The 16,131-nt window shown below is 56.1% G+C and overlaps 2 protein-coding genes across 3 annotated transcripts; both read right to left on the bottom strand.

Annotated features, from left to right (window-relative positions):
- Window positions 1–231: 231 nt before the first annotated feature.
- Window positions 232–5,817, bottom strand: VSIG2 (V-set and immunoglobulin domain containing 2). The gene is made up of 7 exons (XM_016187087.2): window positions 5,721–5,817; window positions 5,158–5,321; window positions 4,174–4,381; window positions 3,250–3,408; window positions 1,293–1,412; window positions 1,046–1,190; window positions 232–435 (listed from the first exon to the last, which is right to left on the bottom strand). The coding sequence occupies exons 1-7, from the start codon at window positions 5,776–5,778 to the stop codon at window positions 300–302; spliced, it is 990 nt and encodes a 329-aa protein (XP_016042573.1). The 5' UTR covers window positions 5,779–5,817; the 3' UTR covers window positions 232–299.
- Window positions 5,818–6,558: 741 nt separating this feature from the next.
- Window positions 6,559–15,472, bottom strand: ESAM (endothelial cell adhesion molecule). Of its 2 annotated transcripts, XM_007520688.3 has the most exons (7): window positions 15,340–15,472; window positions 12,587–12,774; window positions 11,144–11,348; window positions 10,881–11,036; window positions 8,180–8,302; window positions 7,856–7,985; window positions 6,559–7,320 (listed from the first exon to the last, which is right to left on the bottom strand). In XM_007520688.3, exons 1-7 carry the CDS (start codon window positions 15,395–15,397, stop codon window positions 6,975–6,977), a joined length of 1,206 nt encoding a protein of 401 aa, XP_007520750.1. In that variant the 5' UTR covers window positions 15,398–15,472; the 3' UTR covers window positions 6,559–6,974. The 2 variants fall into 2 exon arrangements, with proteins under 2 accessions (XP_007520750.1, XP_060035812.1); XM_060179829.1 differs by lacking the exon at window positions 6,559–7,320 and having other exon boundaries at window positions 7,860–7,985; window positions 8,169–8,302.
- Between the last annotated feature and the right edge of the window lie 659 nt (window positions 15,473–16,131).

Here is a 16,131-nt window from a genome sequence, read left to right as displayed (position 1 = left end):
GAGTGCACATGGCCACTAGTTGAAGTTTGAGCAAGTCTCATTGGATCAAGCTAGTGAAGGTGGAAGTGGGGGGCTGGAGAATAGGACTTGGGGGGGAGAGGTTGGGGGTGGTGGTGATGGTGGAGGTGGTGGTGGTGGTGGTGGTGGTGGTGGTGGTGACAGCATCTCCACTCGAATCCCATACTCATAACTCTCTTGAGTTCGCCCAGAAGAATGTGCTATACCCGCAGAAAGGAGACACATGGGCCCCAAAGGCTTTAATTTCTGACATTCCCATCCAGCAGGGATGGGGGCTGAAATCAGACAATCATAGGGAGCTTGGACTTAGTGCTGGTCACCGTGCTGCCAGCAGAAGGGGGCCTCTCCAGGAGCCCCTTGCCAGAGTCCACCCTGGCAGAGGCTTGCTCAGAAATCCCAGGTGCCACGGCATCCTCCCTGTATAGACACGGGCAATCTCTGAGTGGAGACTGGAAACACCCACCCTCTATCATGGGGTGGGGGGTATGTGTATGAAAGTCATCTGTGGCACTTGGTTGGGTAGAAATGACAATTTTAGGCACCAGCACACACACACACACACACACACACACACACACACACACACACACACACGGCTTTAAGAGGGATGGGCAGTGGCTTGCATGTACGTGTTTCATGAGCCCCAGCTGATTCTGCCCAGGTGTCCTGAGGATCAGGCTTTGAGAGCTGCTCTGGCCCCATGCTGGGTCCTGTGCTAAAGGCTCCAGCACATGGTCGTGCTCCCTGGTGGTCTAGTGGTTAGGATTCGGCACATGGCTGAGGCTGGGGCCTTCCCCACACTCACATCTCACCCTTGCCATCCATATCCTGCCAGTGTGTGTGAAAAGAATTTGGAGACTGAAATGGAGAAATTGATCAAATAAGAGGTAGGGCACCATACACTTTGTTCACACACCATCAAACCCCAGAGCAGGGCCACAGCCCCGAAAACTCCCAAAGTATCTCCAAAGATGTCTGAGCTTGAGAGCTATCTGTCGCCTACTCATCCCAGAGCTCCCCTGCTCACCTAAGGTCACTGGCCCCATAAGTCTCCTTGGGCCTCTTCCTCCGATCTTTCTGGAACCTTATCAGGCAGAAGGCAATGATTGACAGGAACAGCACGCCCAGGAGTACCCCGATCACAGCCCCTGCCACTCGGCCTTCAGAAGGATCTAAAGAGACACAGAGTCCAGAGAGCTGGGGTCCCTCCTCAGAAAGCCTCATGCAGCCTCCCCAGCACATGCCTGCCAGCCTGGCCCCCACCCAGCACCTACTGGTCACCGAAAGAGTCAGCTCACAGGATGCACTGCCCATCTGGTTGGTGGCCACACAGCGGTAGGTGCCCGAGGAGGCCAGAGAGAGGTTGGTGAGAACCAGCTGGCCAGACACCTCATCTGGAGGGCAGAGAGGAAGCCTGCTGTGACTCAGGCAGATCAGTGAGCCCTGACCACGAAGCGGGCGGGTGGCCAGGCCTCATGCCATCCCTCGGTGGCCCCACTGGCAAGGGGCTGATGGGGAGACACTCAGAGGAGAGGACCAGCAAAAACGTGCCAGAGCCACCACAGTATCTGTACCCATTCCACCCACCCCACCAGTCACCTTTGGGGGAGGAGATACTGAGTAGACAGAAAGGGCTCAGAATCTGGAAGAGGGGACAGGCAGGCAGACTTGGCTGACTGCAGGTTTTGGGGAGAAACTCCTCTGTAGCAGTCCAAAGCTGCCTCAGATATTTTTTCTGAATGGCCCACTGTCACTTTGGAAGCAGAGAGCACACCAGGAAGTCACAAAGCCACAGGTTCTTTGCATTGACTGAGGGGCTTGCTGGGGCTTGCTGGGGTCAGTGTGAGGACTTCTCCTCACAAGCACTTAGCTGGTTATGTGGCTTTCCCCAACCCCATCAAACTCAATAACCCAGGCCAGTTCATGCCACTCTGCCTCCTCCTCTTTGGGAAGTCTGGAAAGGATTCAGGATTCCCAAGAAACCTAAAAGCAGGAGACAGCTCACAGAGCAGAGCTCACACTTGACCATGCAGGTGACTCAGGCTCGAACCCCAGGCACCACATGCAGCACCATGCAAAGGGGAAGCTTTATAAGCTGTGGAGCAGTGGTACTACAGTATCTCTCCTCTCTCCTTGTCTATCTGATATTGAAAGGGAAAAAAATGTCTACCAGGAGGGGTGACATCATGGGGATACAAAAAGCCCCAACAACAAAAAATAAAAAGGAATTTAAGTACAGGCCAGGGAAATATGGCTCAGCCTATTAGGATACCGACTTGCACACCTTAGGCCACAGAGGCCACAGGTTCAATCCTTGATACTTCATTTTTTAAAATTATTAAATAGTTATCTTTTTGTCTTCACTACTCCTGTCACCAAAGGTCTGTGACCCCATCTCCACCCCCATATATAACTATTATAGTTCTCTCACAGTCTTAAAAATAGGGAGTCGGGCTGTAGCGCAGCGGGTTAAGCACAGGTGGCGCAAAGCACAAGGACCGGCATAAGGATCCCGGTTCGAACCCCGGCTCCCCACCTGCAGGGGAGTCGCTTCACAGGTGGTGAAGCAGGTCTGCAGGTGTCTATCTTTCTCTCCCCCCCCTCTGTCTTCCCCTCCTCTCTCTGTTTCTCTCTGTCCTATCCAACAACGACAACAACAATAATAACTACAACAATAAAACAACAAGGGCAACAAAAGGGAATAAATACATAAAATAAAATATTTTAAAAAAAAATAGGTTGACATTTGTTTTTTCACATTCCTATCCTGATACTTATGTCAGAGCTGACCGGTGTGACTGACACGCACACAGGCCTGAGGCCACAGGTTCAATCCTGGATACCTCCTTATACCACAGCTGAGGAGTGCGCTCTCTCTCTTACACACACACACATACTCTTACACCTGAGGCCATAGGTTCAATTCCTGCTACCTCCTTGAGCCTGCACTGAGAAATGTCTCTCTCAAACACGCACGCCTGAGGTCACAGAGGCCACAGGTTCAGTCCCTGCTACTGCTTTATCCCAGAGCTGAGGGGTTATCTACACATGCACACTCTCTCTTCCGGAAAGTGGTGTCAGCGAGCGTAGGGCTCCCGGGACCTGTAGTCACAGGCTATCCTGGGAGCCACACGCAGGAGGCTGAGGCTGGAGCTGACTGGAAGTCCTGCCATGACACTGCTGTGGTGGGGACAGTCACAAGCCCCGCGCCCAGAAGCCGCTGACCCTTACCTTGCACCATGCCGCCGGGAGGAGGTGTCGGGGCTGCGCCCAGGCGCACCCAGCTGTACACGGGCCTGGGTGCTCCCTCAGAGGAGCTGCAGCTCAGCGCGGTGGAGCCGCCCACTGAGGCCCGGCCACTGCGGCTGCAGGACGGTGTGCTGGGGGGCACTGCGGGACCACAGGAAGCCAGGCTGCGCTAGCCCCGCCCCCGACGTGGCCCCGGCGTGGCGTCCACACCCCCCCCACCCCGCCCAGACAGACACCTGCACAGGGGCGCACACACCGCAGAGCCTGGTTACCCTGTGTGAGGACCTGGGCTCACTTGCAGGGGGGAAGCTTCTTGAGCATTGGAGCAGGCTATTTCTCTATTTCTCTCTGCCTCTTACTATTAATGATTTTTTAAAAAGTGGGAGGACCAGGAACGGTGGAGTTGGGCAGGCATCTAGCCATAATATGGTGGCCAAAAAAAAAAAGAAGTCTCCCAAATCCGAGCTGTAATGTTAGGATAATGTTCACCCGCTGGTCCCAATTCCAGCTCTCCAAGTCTACAAGAAATGAAAACTCTTCCCCCCACTCCCCACCCCAAAACTGGGCTCCTAAGTTCTTTCACACTTCACTTGCTGGTGCTTCTGCCTGCTGTCTCTACACAGGCTCTAGCTGGGGCGAGCTGGAAGCTCTGGCAGGGTGGGAGTTTAGTGATGGGGCCACCAAGCTGGAGAGGGGCAGGATCAGAGCAGCAGTGGGCAGCTCCCCTCCCGTGGGAAGGGTTCTCTGTCTGGAAGCCTGTTAGAGAGGTGCAGGGAGGAGGCAGGTGCAGGACTGTGGAGATGGAAAGCCCCGGGGAGGAAGTGTGGTCATTGGAGTCCCCGTGCAGCTGTGAGCTGGGGCTGGGACTCAGGGTATGGGGTAGCACCCGGCGCTGGGGTGCCTTACCCAGTACAGTCAGGTTGATCAGCCCCAGCCCGTTGGTGTAGAAGTCAGGTGGGTTGTTGACATGGCAGAGGTAGGTCCCAGTGTCTGAGGGGTGGACGTCAGCAAGTTTCAGGGTGGCCACCCCTCCTGTGGGGGGGTACTGAAGCAGGCTGGCCCGTTCTGCTTTAGGACCAGTGGGGTAGAGGTCACCGTTGGTGAAGTACAGGATCTGGGGAGATGCAGAGGACACTTGTGTGCCCTCTCCTTCCAGCCTCAGCGCTCTGGCTCACCCTTCCACCAGCCAGGGAGGCCGGGACTCTGGAGCCAGAGCCATGGAGCTCTATGTTCCCCTCATACCACCTTCTGTGCAGGAGCCAACAGTCTGGAGCCACTGCTACCAGATGCACACACACAGCTCCCTTGATTTGGAAAAACAGAAAACACCAACGTCCCTGGAGAGGGCAGCAGCCCACCTTACTGTTAGGTCTAGGAACCCAGGGAGAAGGGAGAAGGGGAGGCCAGACTCCAGGTCTGCAGGACTCATCTGCACCGTAGCTCTAAGAAGATCTGCAAAAAGTACCCCCCACACCCTTTTTTTTTTCTTTTTGTCACCACTGGGGCTCACCGCTCTGAGCTAACTTGCTTTTCTTCTCAGATGAGACAGAGGGAAAGGCAACAGAGCACTAAAGCTTCACCTATTTCAGTGGGTCCTGAGCAGGGACCTGGGTCATGCACATGGCAAAGTAGGCACCCTCCAGGTGAGCTATCTTGCCAGCCCCACTTACCTTTTCATCTGAGCACACCAACCCCCAAACTCACCTGCCTAACTGGGCACCCTCATTCTGTGGGGGTCCTCTACACCTGCCTCTCCCTGCCAACCTACCAAGAGGCAGGAGGAGGGTTTTTCCCCATTCCGGCCCCACGCACATGCAGCAGAAGAGCCCCCCACTACAATCCCAGCCAAGAGGGTGGCCCCACACAGCTGGCCGCTTGCTCTCAGCTCACAGGAAGGGAGGCTGAGATGGGCTTCCCCGGTGGCACGAAGCTCCACTCCAGGGCGAAGTTGTCTCCCACCGACGTGCTGTAGCTGCAGGTCAGCTTGGCTGTCTTGCCCACTGGTGTGCTCAGGGGCTCAGTGGGCACCTTCACCTCCACAGCCAGCCCCGGAACTGGGGGACACAGACAGGGAGGCCATGATCCGGAGTGTGAGACCCACCACACTCCAGCTTGTACCACTGAGACTCCCCCCCCCACCCCCCCCCACCCCCGCTCAGCTCAACTGTGCCCTCAATGCCTCCCTTTTGGAAACCTGTGGCTTCCGGGAAGGAGGAGCCCTCAGCCCGGTCTGGGTTCTGTGGGTGAAAGGACTAAGTGGAGAAAGGCTGGGTATGAGGGTGTGTTTGTAGCAAAGGGAAAAAAATGATAGCCCCACATAGTTCAACTCACACATTCCAGAAGCTCAACAGACCTGCTGGCTCTGTGCCCCTCTCCTCCATCCTCAGGGCCTTTGAGGCCCCCCTCCCTGACCTCCCTGGGAACCCCAGGGACGCAGACCAGTCCCTCCTCACCACTCAAGCAGAAGCCCAGCAGAGCCCCACACAGGACAGGTCCCATAAGCCAGGCCATGGCAGCAGCTACAGGTCCGCCTGGGTCTGGGGGAGGAAGGAAGTGCCCACAGGGCAGCCGCTGGCATTGGGCAGGAGCCAGCATGACTGGCTATCTCAGAGCAAACAAGGGGAGAGGCCAGGCTTCAGGTAGGAGAGGCCCCTCCCTCCTTGAGCCCCAATTCTGTAATCCTTCTAACTCTCCTTCTCTTCTGCCCTCTCCCCCCAGTTTCTGAAGCTGTCAGACCCAGGAGAAAGTGCTGGGATTGGGGCAAGCTGAAAGGGATCACAACTGGGGGCTGAAGGGCAAGGGGGGCAATGGGGTCCTCCAGAGCTGGCAAAGGTACTCTGAGCAGAGAACCTGTCCCTTCCTGCCCCAGCTCTCCACCGGCACCACTTTGAGGGAGGAGTCTCCATGGAGACCACACCCTTTCTCACTCCCCCAGCCAGAGAAACTGAGGCCTGGAGAACAGGCCCTGGCAGAAGGAGTGTGCCACCGCCAGTTGCCCCAGGGACAGCGAGGCCTGCACACCCATGGTGTGTCCCCAGCTTTTTTGCCAGGAGCACCCAATTTCTATCCTGCCTGCCTCCTGCCTCCAGTGCCCCCCTTTCTTTGCTCCATCGTGGCAGTGGGTTCCCCTTTCCACAGCTCCAGCAGAGCTGCTCCCTTGGGCCAAAGGCCCTCCTGTGAAGAGCCCTCTGTGGCACAAAGCCTGGCAAGCAGTTCTTTAGGCCTCATGCTGAGTGAGACCCAACTTCTCCTGGGAGCAGAAAGTTAGAGAAATCCACTGGACTCTCGACCTCCAAACACAACAGATCTTTATTGATGTTTTACCAGATAAAAACACAAAGACACATTACAAGTTAGTTTTTCAAAATCTTTCCTATTCCCCATCCCAAAAAAACCCAACCTAGCCAGCAGGACAGGCGACATTCATGTGGGGGGCTGGGGTGGGCGTGAGGGTGCTGTTAGAGAGGGGTGGGTACAGGTACAGGGTCTGGAGGACTCACTGCCCTGGGGAGGGGGCCCTCCAGGGCCTGGGGGCAGGTTGTCTTTATAGCTGCTATCACAGGGAAGAGGAGGGAAGCTTTTCCTAAGTCCCCACCCACTTCCTCTTCTCCTTCCTGGAAATTAAGGTCTTAATTATGACCTGGGCTCTGTGTTAGGGGTGACCCTGAGAGGAAGGAGAGTGACTGGATGGATGAGGGGTGGGGCTGTCATACCAGAGAGCCAGCCTGACTCTGGGCAGGCACCATGATGGGGACCCCACCCATGCGAGTCAGTGTGGAGGAGGAAACTCCACTATGGTTGAGGGAGGCCTGCGGGGCCTGGGCTTCATCTGTCCTGGGCAGAATTGGGGAGGACTTGGCCAAACTGGGCAGAATTGGGGAGGGCACTGCTTGACTGCTAAGGCTGGGGCTGGGGGTCAGTGCACCAGGCCTGGGGGGGCCATGGTGTGACCTCAGGGCTCGAGCTGAGGTGACAGAAGACAGAGTCCCGTTCTTAGAGATGGTATCTGAGCCCTTGGGCCACGGCAGTGTCCGGGGCGCTGTGGCGTCCTCCCTAGTCATCAGAAAAGCCAGGGGAGGTCAGGAAGTGGCAGGAGGGCGAGGGCAGAGTTTGTAACCCCCACTCACTTGCCCTTCTGCCTCTTCAAACTTCTCTTTCAAGTGGGCCCCCAAGAGTGACACCCTGTCACAGCCTCCCCTTCCATCAGAGGACAGCTTCTGCCGGGTTAAGCACACATGGCACAAAGCACAAGGACTGGCATAAGGATCCCGGTTTGAGCCCCAGTTCTCCACCAGCAGGGGGTTGCTTCACAGGCAGTAAAGCTGGTCTGCAGGTATCTATCTTTCTCTCCCCTCTGTCTTCCCTTCCTCTCTCGATTTCTCTCTGTCCTATCCAACAACAACAACAGCAATAACAACAACAATAACAACAATGATAAACAACAAGGGCAACAAAAAAGGGGAAAAGTAGCCTCCAGGAGCAGTGGATTCGTAGTGCAAGCACCAAGCTCCAGCAATAACCCTGGAGACAAAAAAAAAAAAAAGAGGACAGCTGCCCAAGTCTGAGGGCCAGTGACAGGGACACTTACTTGATGTCATTGGCTGGCTCTTCTACATTCTTTCCCTGGTGGCGTTGGAATAGGAGGACCAGCCCAACCAGCAGGCCCAGTCCTAGCAGAGTGCCCACCACGGCTCCTGCCACCACCGCCGGCTCAGGCCCTGGAAATGCCTCTAAGTCAGAGCACCACCCCAGCTGCCCCCCACCCCCAACCTCCAACCAGGCTCACCTCACCACCCACCACATGTATGCTCCACAAGGCTGGGCCCAGCTTCTGCCATCACCAAGAGAGATGACAGCACACAGCCCTCCCCCACCTCCCCCAGTGGCCTCCATGCACTTACCCCTTACTGACCTGAGCTCACTTCCATGGTCACATTGCACTGGGCACTGCCCACTTCATTGTGAGCCTTGCAGACATAGACTCCAGACATGGACGTGGAAAGGTTTGTGAGGTTTAGAAAGCCCCGGACCATATCTGCAGACAAGTTTCTGTGTCATTCTGGGAAACTTCCCTCCCCCAAGTCTACCCTCCTCTGGAACATCCTGTACACTCTGATGGCTGGGCTGTCTATGCCTTGGTGGAGGGGACCAGAGCCAGCGTGCTGGGCCCTGCCACCAGGTGCTGCTACCCCTTTTCACAGCACAGTCCTTTCCCATCCCCAGGTCCACCCCACCACCCCACCCCCAGGACCCATCCCCAGGGTCCATCTTCCATTCCCAAGGCTCTCACCACAACCCCACCCCACACCATTTGCACAGTTCATCCCTCAACAGATACTTGAGAGCAGACCAAAGAGGAAGTGACTCCTGGAAAACCAAAGCACTGATTTTCCTTTTATGTCTGAATGACAGTGTGGTGAGAGGGAGGAGGCTAGGCTATTGATCAGAAAACTGGATTCCATAATAGGTCATGTGACTTTCAACAAATCCCATGCTACTGAGGTGGGGGGGAACCTCCATTTCTCCATCTGTGAAATGGGAGGAATGTGACCTATGTGAAGGTGTTGAAAAGACTGGAAAATAGCCTTTGTAACAGTTAAGTTCTGGGCTTTAGGTGGTGGTGCACATGGTAGACCGCACATACTTGTGGAAGGACCTTGATCCTAGGCCCCCAGTCTCCACCTGCTGGGGGGAAGTTTCAGGAGTGATGAAATTTTGCTACAGGTATCTCTCTTTCTCTCCCTCTTCCTTCCTCTTTATTTCTGTCCCTATCAGAAAAGAAAAAAGAAAAAGGCAGGAATTTCCACAGGGAATGGTGTAGTCATGCAGGCACTGAGTTCAGTGATACTGGTGGCAAAAAAAAGTTTAAAAAATTTGTAAGACTTGAATTTTTTAAATATTTATTCCCTTTTGTTGCACTTGTTTTTTATTATTGTAGTTATTATTGTTGTTGTTGATGTTGTCATTGTTGGATAAGACAGAGAGAAATGGAGAGAGGAGGGGAAGAAAGAGAGGGAGAGAGAAAGACAGACACCTGCAGACCTGCTTCACCTCCTGTGAAGTGACTCCCCTGCAAGTGGGGAGTGGAGGCTTGAACCAGGATCCTTAAGCAGGTCCTTACGATTTGTGCCACGTGCACTTAACCCGCTGCACTACTGCCCAACTCCCAAGACTTGAACTTCTTTTTACATGCTAAAAAAATGATCCTTCAACAATTGTATGGGGTAAGTAATGTATTAAAAAAAAAAAAGTTATGGAAGCCGGGTGGTGACACAGTGGGTTAAGTGCACAGACTGGCATCAGGATGCCGGTTCAAGCCCCCGGCTCCCCACGTGCAGGGGAGTTGTTTCACAGGCGGTGAAGCAGGTCTGCAGGTGTCTATCTTTCTCTCACCCTCTCTGTCTTGCCCTCCTCTCTCCATTTCTCTCTGTCCTATCCAACAACAACAACAGCAATAACAACATCGACAATAAATAACAAGGGCAACAAAAGGAAAATAAATGAGTAAATAAACAAATAAATAAATTAAAAGCCTTTATTATTAAAGTGGTCAAATAAAAGACAAAATGACCCCAGGGACTTATGCATGGGAGGCATGTGCTCTACTTGTAAAAAATCTTCCCTATGCCAGTTAATTTCTTTGAGACTGTTTTTAAAATGAAGACTTCAGCATGAATCTCCAAAAATAAGGACACTGTCCCACATAAGTCCAACATGTAGCCATGGAACTATCTGGGCAGGAGAGCACAGGACTTGCAAGTCACAAGCTGGGTCCCACCATACACCAGAGCTAAGCAGTGCTCTGGCCTCACTCATCCTTTATCTGTCATAATAAATGTCATTTTCATTATTTTTTTATTGCCACCAGTATTGTAGCTGGGACTCAGAGCCTGCACAAGAATCCACTACTCACAGCAGCCATTTTTTCCTCTTCCTTATTTTTTTAAAATTAGTTTTTATTTCTTTTATCTGATAGGACAGGGAAATTGGGATGGGGGAAGACTGAGAAGATGAGAGACACCTACAGCATTGTTTCACTACTTGTGAAGCTTCCTTCCTGCAGATGGGAGCCAGAGCTTGAACCCAGCTCTTTATACATGGTAAGGTGTGTGTTCTACCTAGTGTGCCACCACCTCCTAAACCCATAATAAATCTTTTAAAATACAAACCACACTGCCATCGGCACACCTGATAAATTAACAGCAGCTCTCTAGAAGCATTTGGGTCTGTACACTGTGAAGCATTCACTCCTGGTAGCCAGGGAGGCTGCACTGTGATGCACTAGAGCCATGTTCTGGTACATATCTCAGACCCCAAAGGAAATCACAACAAAGACATTTCAAAATGCTCTAATTGTTCCCCAGTGTCTTTTCTAGCTGTGTGTTCCAATCAGGAAAGATGACACCCCCATTTCACAATGAGGACATGGAGGCAGGTGAGCAGCCCTGGCATGTGACTGCAGAAGAGTAGCCCAAAGCTCCGACAGCAACATTCCACAAGGAGAGGCACCACACCCTGCTTCACAAAACCCCAGCATCACCCCCATTCTGGCACCTGCCATTTCAGCACACTGCCCCTCCAGCCACAGGCCCCTGTCCCCAGAGGCCCCTCACCTAGGAACCGTGGACTGAAGGTCTTGGTGTACAGGGATGGTCCTGTCCACTGGTACTGGGCAGGAGGCTTGCTCCTCGGGGACTGGCAGCTTAGGGTCACATTGGCCCCTGCACGGGGCACACCCTGGAGCGTGCAGGATGGAGGAGCTGGAGGAACTGGGGAGGGAAGGGGACACAGGCTACACCTTACACCCCAGGCCCTGCTCACCCAGCCCTTGCCCGCCAGTCTTTGGGGAAGGGCCCTCATAGGAGCCCCCACATACTCAGCACATTCAGCTCTACCATCTTGCTGCTGTCGTGGTCCTTGAAGTCCTTGTTGCCCTCCACGTTCACAGAGCAGTAGTAGAAGCCCGAGTCCTGCTCCTGCAGGTTCTCCAGCCTCAGTGACAGGTTGTGGGAGGGCATGGGGTAGATCAGGGACACTCGGGACTCTTTTATGACATTAGACGTGCTGAAGTACGCCAGCACCTGTGTGGGCACAGGCTCAGTCACTCCCCACCTGGCAAACACCTGGTGTCCGTCCAGGCTGCATGCCCTCCCCAGCCACTGCCTGACCACTCAGGGCCTCTTTACCAGGAGGGCTTTCCCCTCTCCATCCTTTCTGCTTCCCACTGGGGTGTTTAGAAAGGTGGCTAATGGGTGGTGAGGTGCTGCATAAAAGATACTGACAGTGGGGTGGATTCAGAGCAGCAGTTAAGCGTACGTGGCGCAAGGCACAAGGACCAGCGTTAAGGATCCCGGTTTAAGCCCCTGGCTCCCCACCTACAGGGGAGTCACTTCACAGGCGGTGAAGCAGGTCTGCAGGTGTCTGTCTTTCTCTCCCCGTCTCCCTCTCCCCTCTCCATTTCTCTCTGTCCTATCCAACAACGAAGACATCAGTGACAACGGCAATGATGGCTACAACAATAAAACAACAGGCAAAAACAAAGGGAAAATGAATAAATAAATATTTTTAAAAAGAGAGAGAAAAAGATGGGGGGGGGGGCTGGCACACTTGACTGAGTGCACATGTTACAGTGCACAAGGACCGAGGTTCAAGCCTCCAGTCCCCACCTGCAGGAGGAAGGTTCACAAGTGGTGAAGCAGATCTGCAGGTCCCTCTCCCCCTGTCTGTCTCCCTCTTCTCTCTTCATTTCTCTCAGTCTCTATATAATAATAATAATAATAATAATAATATTAAATAGATGAGCAAAAACAAGATCAAATGGCATGGTGAACACACTTTCCAGGGCCTTCGAAGGAGCCTGGGCAGGTAAGGGGTTCTGTGGAGGGCTCACTGGCTTCTGGATGCTGAGCTATGTCTCTCTCTTAGCTGAGTCTGAGCACAGGAATGGGGGGGGGGGAGGGACAGGAGCAGGTGTCCCTTGCTCTTCTTGGGGGCACAGACTGATACCGATCATTTGGAAGAGAAGTGAAGTGGCCTGTGACCATGTCTAAATAGAGTGAGGACAGAGCCAGTTCTAAAGTGTGTGTTACTTGCCCTTAGTCCTTCAGTCTTCATCTCACTCCCCCAACCCCCACTCCTCAGAGCTTTTTAGGCTGGATTCCAACGAAAAGTTAGGGAAAGAGAATTCCTGTGGGAAGCCACCAAGATGAGGACCAGAATGTAGATGGTGAGGACCTTGCTCTCCCTGAGGCCCCTAAGGGGTTGCCAGCTCTTCCCACCGCTGCCCAGGTGGCCAGCCTCCCACTACCTAGCCCCTCACCTGTTTAGTCTTCTCATCCTTCTTTTGCAAGTACCAGATGGCAGAGAGCACTTTCCAGGACGGGTCGGGTGACTCCTGCCCAAGTTTGGTGTACCAGACAGGGAGCACCACGTCGGAGCCCTCCACCACTCGCAGATTGGAGAAGCCTGGAGCCACTTGAAGCTGCAGCTTCGTGAAGGTGGGTGGCACTGTGGGGGGCGGGGAGGGGGAAGTGCAGGGTTGTGAGAGGGCTGAGTGGCCCCAAGACCCTGCAGGTCTGGCATCCAGACTAGCATCACTGCTTCTCGCCAGCAAGGCCAGGTTTGCCACAGGGATGCACACACCCAGGGGTGTTTTTTAGCCAGAGGCTTGGGTTGCAGGAAGAGGGGGAGTCAGGGAGGAAGCCACACCTTTCCATTTACATTCAGTGCATCCCACTTGCACCCCCATTTTCCACGGAGGACAGGCTGTGTGCACCTGTGGATGGATCAGGTGGGCCCTGCAGCCCCTTCTCAACTGTCCAGTGGCCACAGGGCACCTGGCTTCCCCTAGTGCTGACCCCAAATCTTTCCCAGGGAAGCTGAGGCACAGAAAACCACCAGGGTCTCTTCTGCATACCAGGGGCTCTTGGCAGAACTGGGGACTGGAAGGAAGGAAGCTGGTGCCCAGCCTGGAGGTGTTCCTGGCACCAGAGTGTATGTGTGGGGGGGTGCCCTGTGGGACCCTGGGGACTGTAACCTGCACAGGTAAGCAGCCAGGGACATCATCCCCATGTGTGTGTGTGTGGGGGGGGTGCCACCCCAAGGCTTCCTGGCCATGTCTTCACAGGCCCCTACCCCCACCTAGCTCCTTAGCTGTGCAGCAGCCTCCCTCCCGTTTCCTGGCTGGTCCCTGCGGAAACTTGTGACCAGTGATAAGGCTGAAGACAATGACTAAGGGGAGGGGGGGAGAACCTGCGGAAACAACCTTCGCCTCAAGGAGTGCCCCCCCACACACTGCTTCCTCTCCCCCCTGCCCCCCAGCCCAGGAGCTCAGGCTGGGTGAGGCCTGGTGCCCCAGGTCCCATGTCTTTGATTGACCTGTGGCGAAAGGAAAGGCAAAGCGGGTTAGACTAGAGGGCACGAGATCACCCTCCCCCAGTCTTTGAACCCAGGATGAGTGCAGCCCCCCCTTTGGAGTCTGAGGGAGCTTTTGCTTGAGTCCAGTCTCCGCACCCTGGGGCTGGGAGCCAGCAGGGTGGTGGGGTGGTTGGGTCTCTGCAGACTAGGGCAGCCCAAGAAAGGGACCCTGGGCCTGTCTGAGAGCCCAGCAAGCAGGGAGCCCAGCAGCCAGCACTCCCTAGGGCGACTATTTTTAGTCTCCCCCTTCTCTCTGAGAAACTCCCCCCGCAGGCTTCTCACGCCCCAGGGGCAGCGCCGGCGCCCTCCCAGTGGACAGAATGCAGAGCCTCAGCCTGGGGGCAGAGCCAATGCCAGCCTTTAGGGCCTAGGCCCCAAACTATTCAACCTGAGGGACTAGCTGTGGAGGGAACAGTGAGGACAGAAAATGGGTGGAGGACAGTATTATTAGGTAGATTTTTGGAGCAAGGAGATGAAATAGGAAGGAGCTTGCTCCTGTCACTCCACACTGATAAAATATAACGGAAAGGAAAAAAAGAGAGAGAAAGAAGAAAGAAAAAACAAGCCGCAGGGCAGAGGAGATAGCTTAGTGGTTAAGTGAAAGGCTCCCATGCCTGAGACTCCAGGTTCCAAGTTCAATCCCAGTGCCGCCATGAGCCAGGCTGAGCAGTGCTCTGGCAGAGACAGAAAGGGCAGAAGGCAGTGGTGGGGATGGCTGCAGAAGGTGGCAGGGCTGCACTCTGGACCTTTCTTTGCCTTCCTTTGAGACAGACGCCCAGTAGAAGGGGGTTGGGGAGCAGATGGTGGAAAGCAGGATGGAAGGAGGCACTGAGATTGAACAAAAGAGGGGGGGCTCAGAAGTTCCTGAACCCTGGAGCAGTCTCCCACCGCCACCCCCACCTACGGGGAAGGAATCTGGCCCGGCAACCAAGGCAGGTTAGCAACCAAGGCAAGAGGTCCTCTGTCTGGGCCCCTAAGACTTCCTTCCCCACCGGGTAGGGTGGGTGTCGGGCAGCCGCCCCTGAAGCGGGGTGAGGAGCCGGCCTGGGAGGCAGACCGCATAACTGAAGCGGGGCGGGTGGTCCGCTCTCCCAGCACTTGTTTCCAGGAGCGCCCTTGCTCCAACCCTCTTCTCTCCATTTCCTCTGTGCCTCTGGCCCCGGGAGCCCACAGGGGCTGGTGGACCTCTGGGAGGGGGTCACAGTGCTGCCCCTCCAGGCCTCCGAACCCCTCCCTCGTTTCCTGTGTCCGTCATGACCTCAGGGTTGTGCTTTTGGGGGGGCTCCTCCCGTGCCCCGCAGGGCAGGAAGCGGAGGGTCTGAGCTGGGGGGTTGAAGAGCGCCCCCGCGTCTAGGGGGCGGGCAGGGGATTCCCTGGGGCCGCTCCATCCTCAGCGTGTGCGGGGCGGGAGCGGCCAGAGGGGCTGGAGTTAATCCTTAAGCTCTCCTCAGCCCGCGGCTCGGCTCACGCAGCGGCTCATCCTGCTCTGCGGGCTGGAGGTGGGGGCTGGGGGTGCGGTGTGCGGTGCCCCATGCGCCCTGAGGACCCGCGCACAGCGGCCTGGGGCTGGGGGGCGAGAGTCCTGCTCCCTCCCTGCAGCTCAGCGGTTTCCCGATGTCCCCCCCACCCCAGCCCGAGGCTCGGGGCTCCACTCACCGAGGGCACTGAGCCCCAGGAACAAGCACCGCAGCAGGCTGGGGGCCGGGGGAGTCATGGTCGCCCAGGCCCGACGGCGCGGGGACGTGGGGATGACACGTGTGGAGCCCAGCGAGTGCGCGGAGCCGGCGGCGGAGGCCGAGTGCGGAGCTGGGCTGCGGGCGGCGGGCGGGGCCTGCGGGGGGCGGGCAGGTCGGCGGCCTCCGGGGCGGGCGGGGCGCGGCAGTGACCACGGGTGTGAGGCCGTGTCCCCCGCCCCCCAGCGGCCAGGCCGGGGGAGAAGAGGAGGACTTGCGGGTCCCCGACGTCCAGGGGCCCCGGCACCCTAACGGGGCGTCCCCAGCCCCGCGGAGCCACCCGTCCCGAGGCGTCTACCCCAGAAGGGCGCCAGGAGAACGGCTGTCCGAGCTTGGGGGTGGGGAGGGGCAACACTCCTTGACAGCCAACCCCGAGACCCCCGTCTTGTGTCCCGCACCCTATGCGGAGGGGAGATGGGCGCCAGGAGACGTCCCGGCCGCGCGGGAAACTGAGGCGGGCGCGGTGCGAGCGCACCGCCTTCAGGCTGCGAGGCTTCGGGCTCTGGCGTCGGGGCTTCCGGCTGGACACGGCCCTCCGTTGCTTTCCTCCCCGAATATTCGCGGGTCCCCAGTGGCCCGGCCCGGCCCGGCCCGGCCCGGCCCGCCATGGTCCTTTAATTCCCAGGACGGGATCTTGAGCGCAGGTTTGATTTAGCCGCCGCCCCGCACGCTGCGCCCCCTGGCGGCTGCGCCCGCGCGCAGATCCACCTGCCGC

Source organism: Erinaceus europaeus, chromosome 20 (genome assembly GCF_950295315.1).
Source record: "Erinaceus europaeus chromosome 20, mEriEur2.1, whole genome shotgun sequence".
Lineage (NCBI taxonomy): Eukaryota > Metazoa > Chordata > Mammalia > Eulipotyphla > Erinaceidae > Erinaceus > Erinaceus europaeus.
Note: the sequence above shows the minus strand (reverse complement) of the source record. Positions and strands in the feature narration are given on the sequence as shown.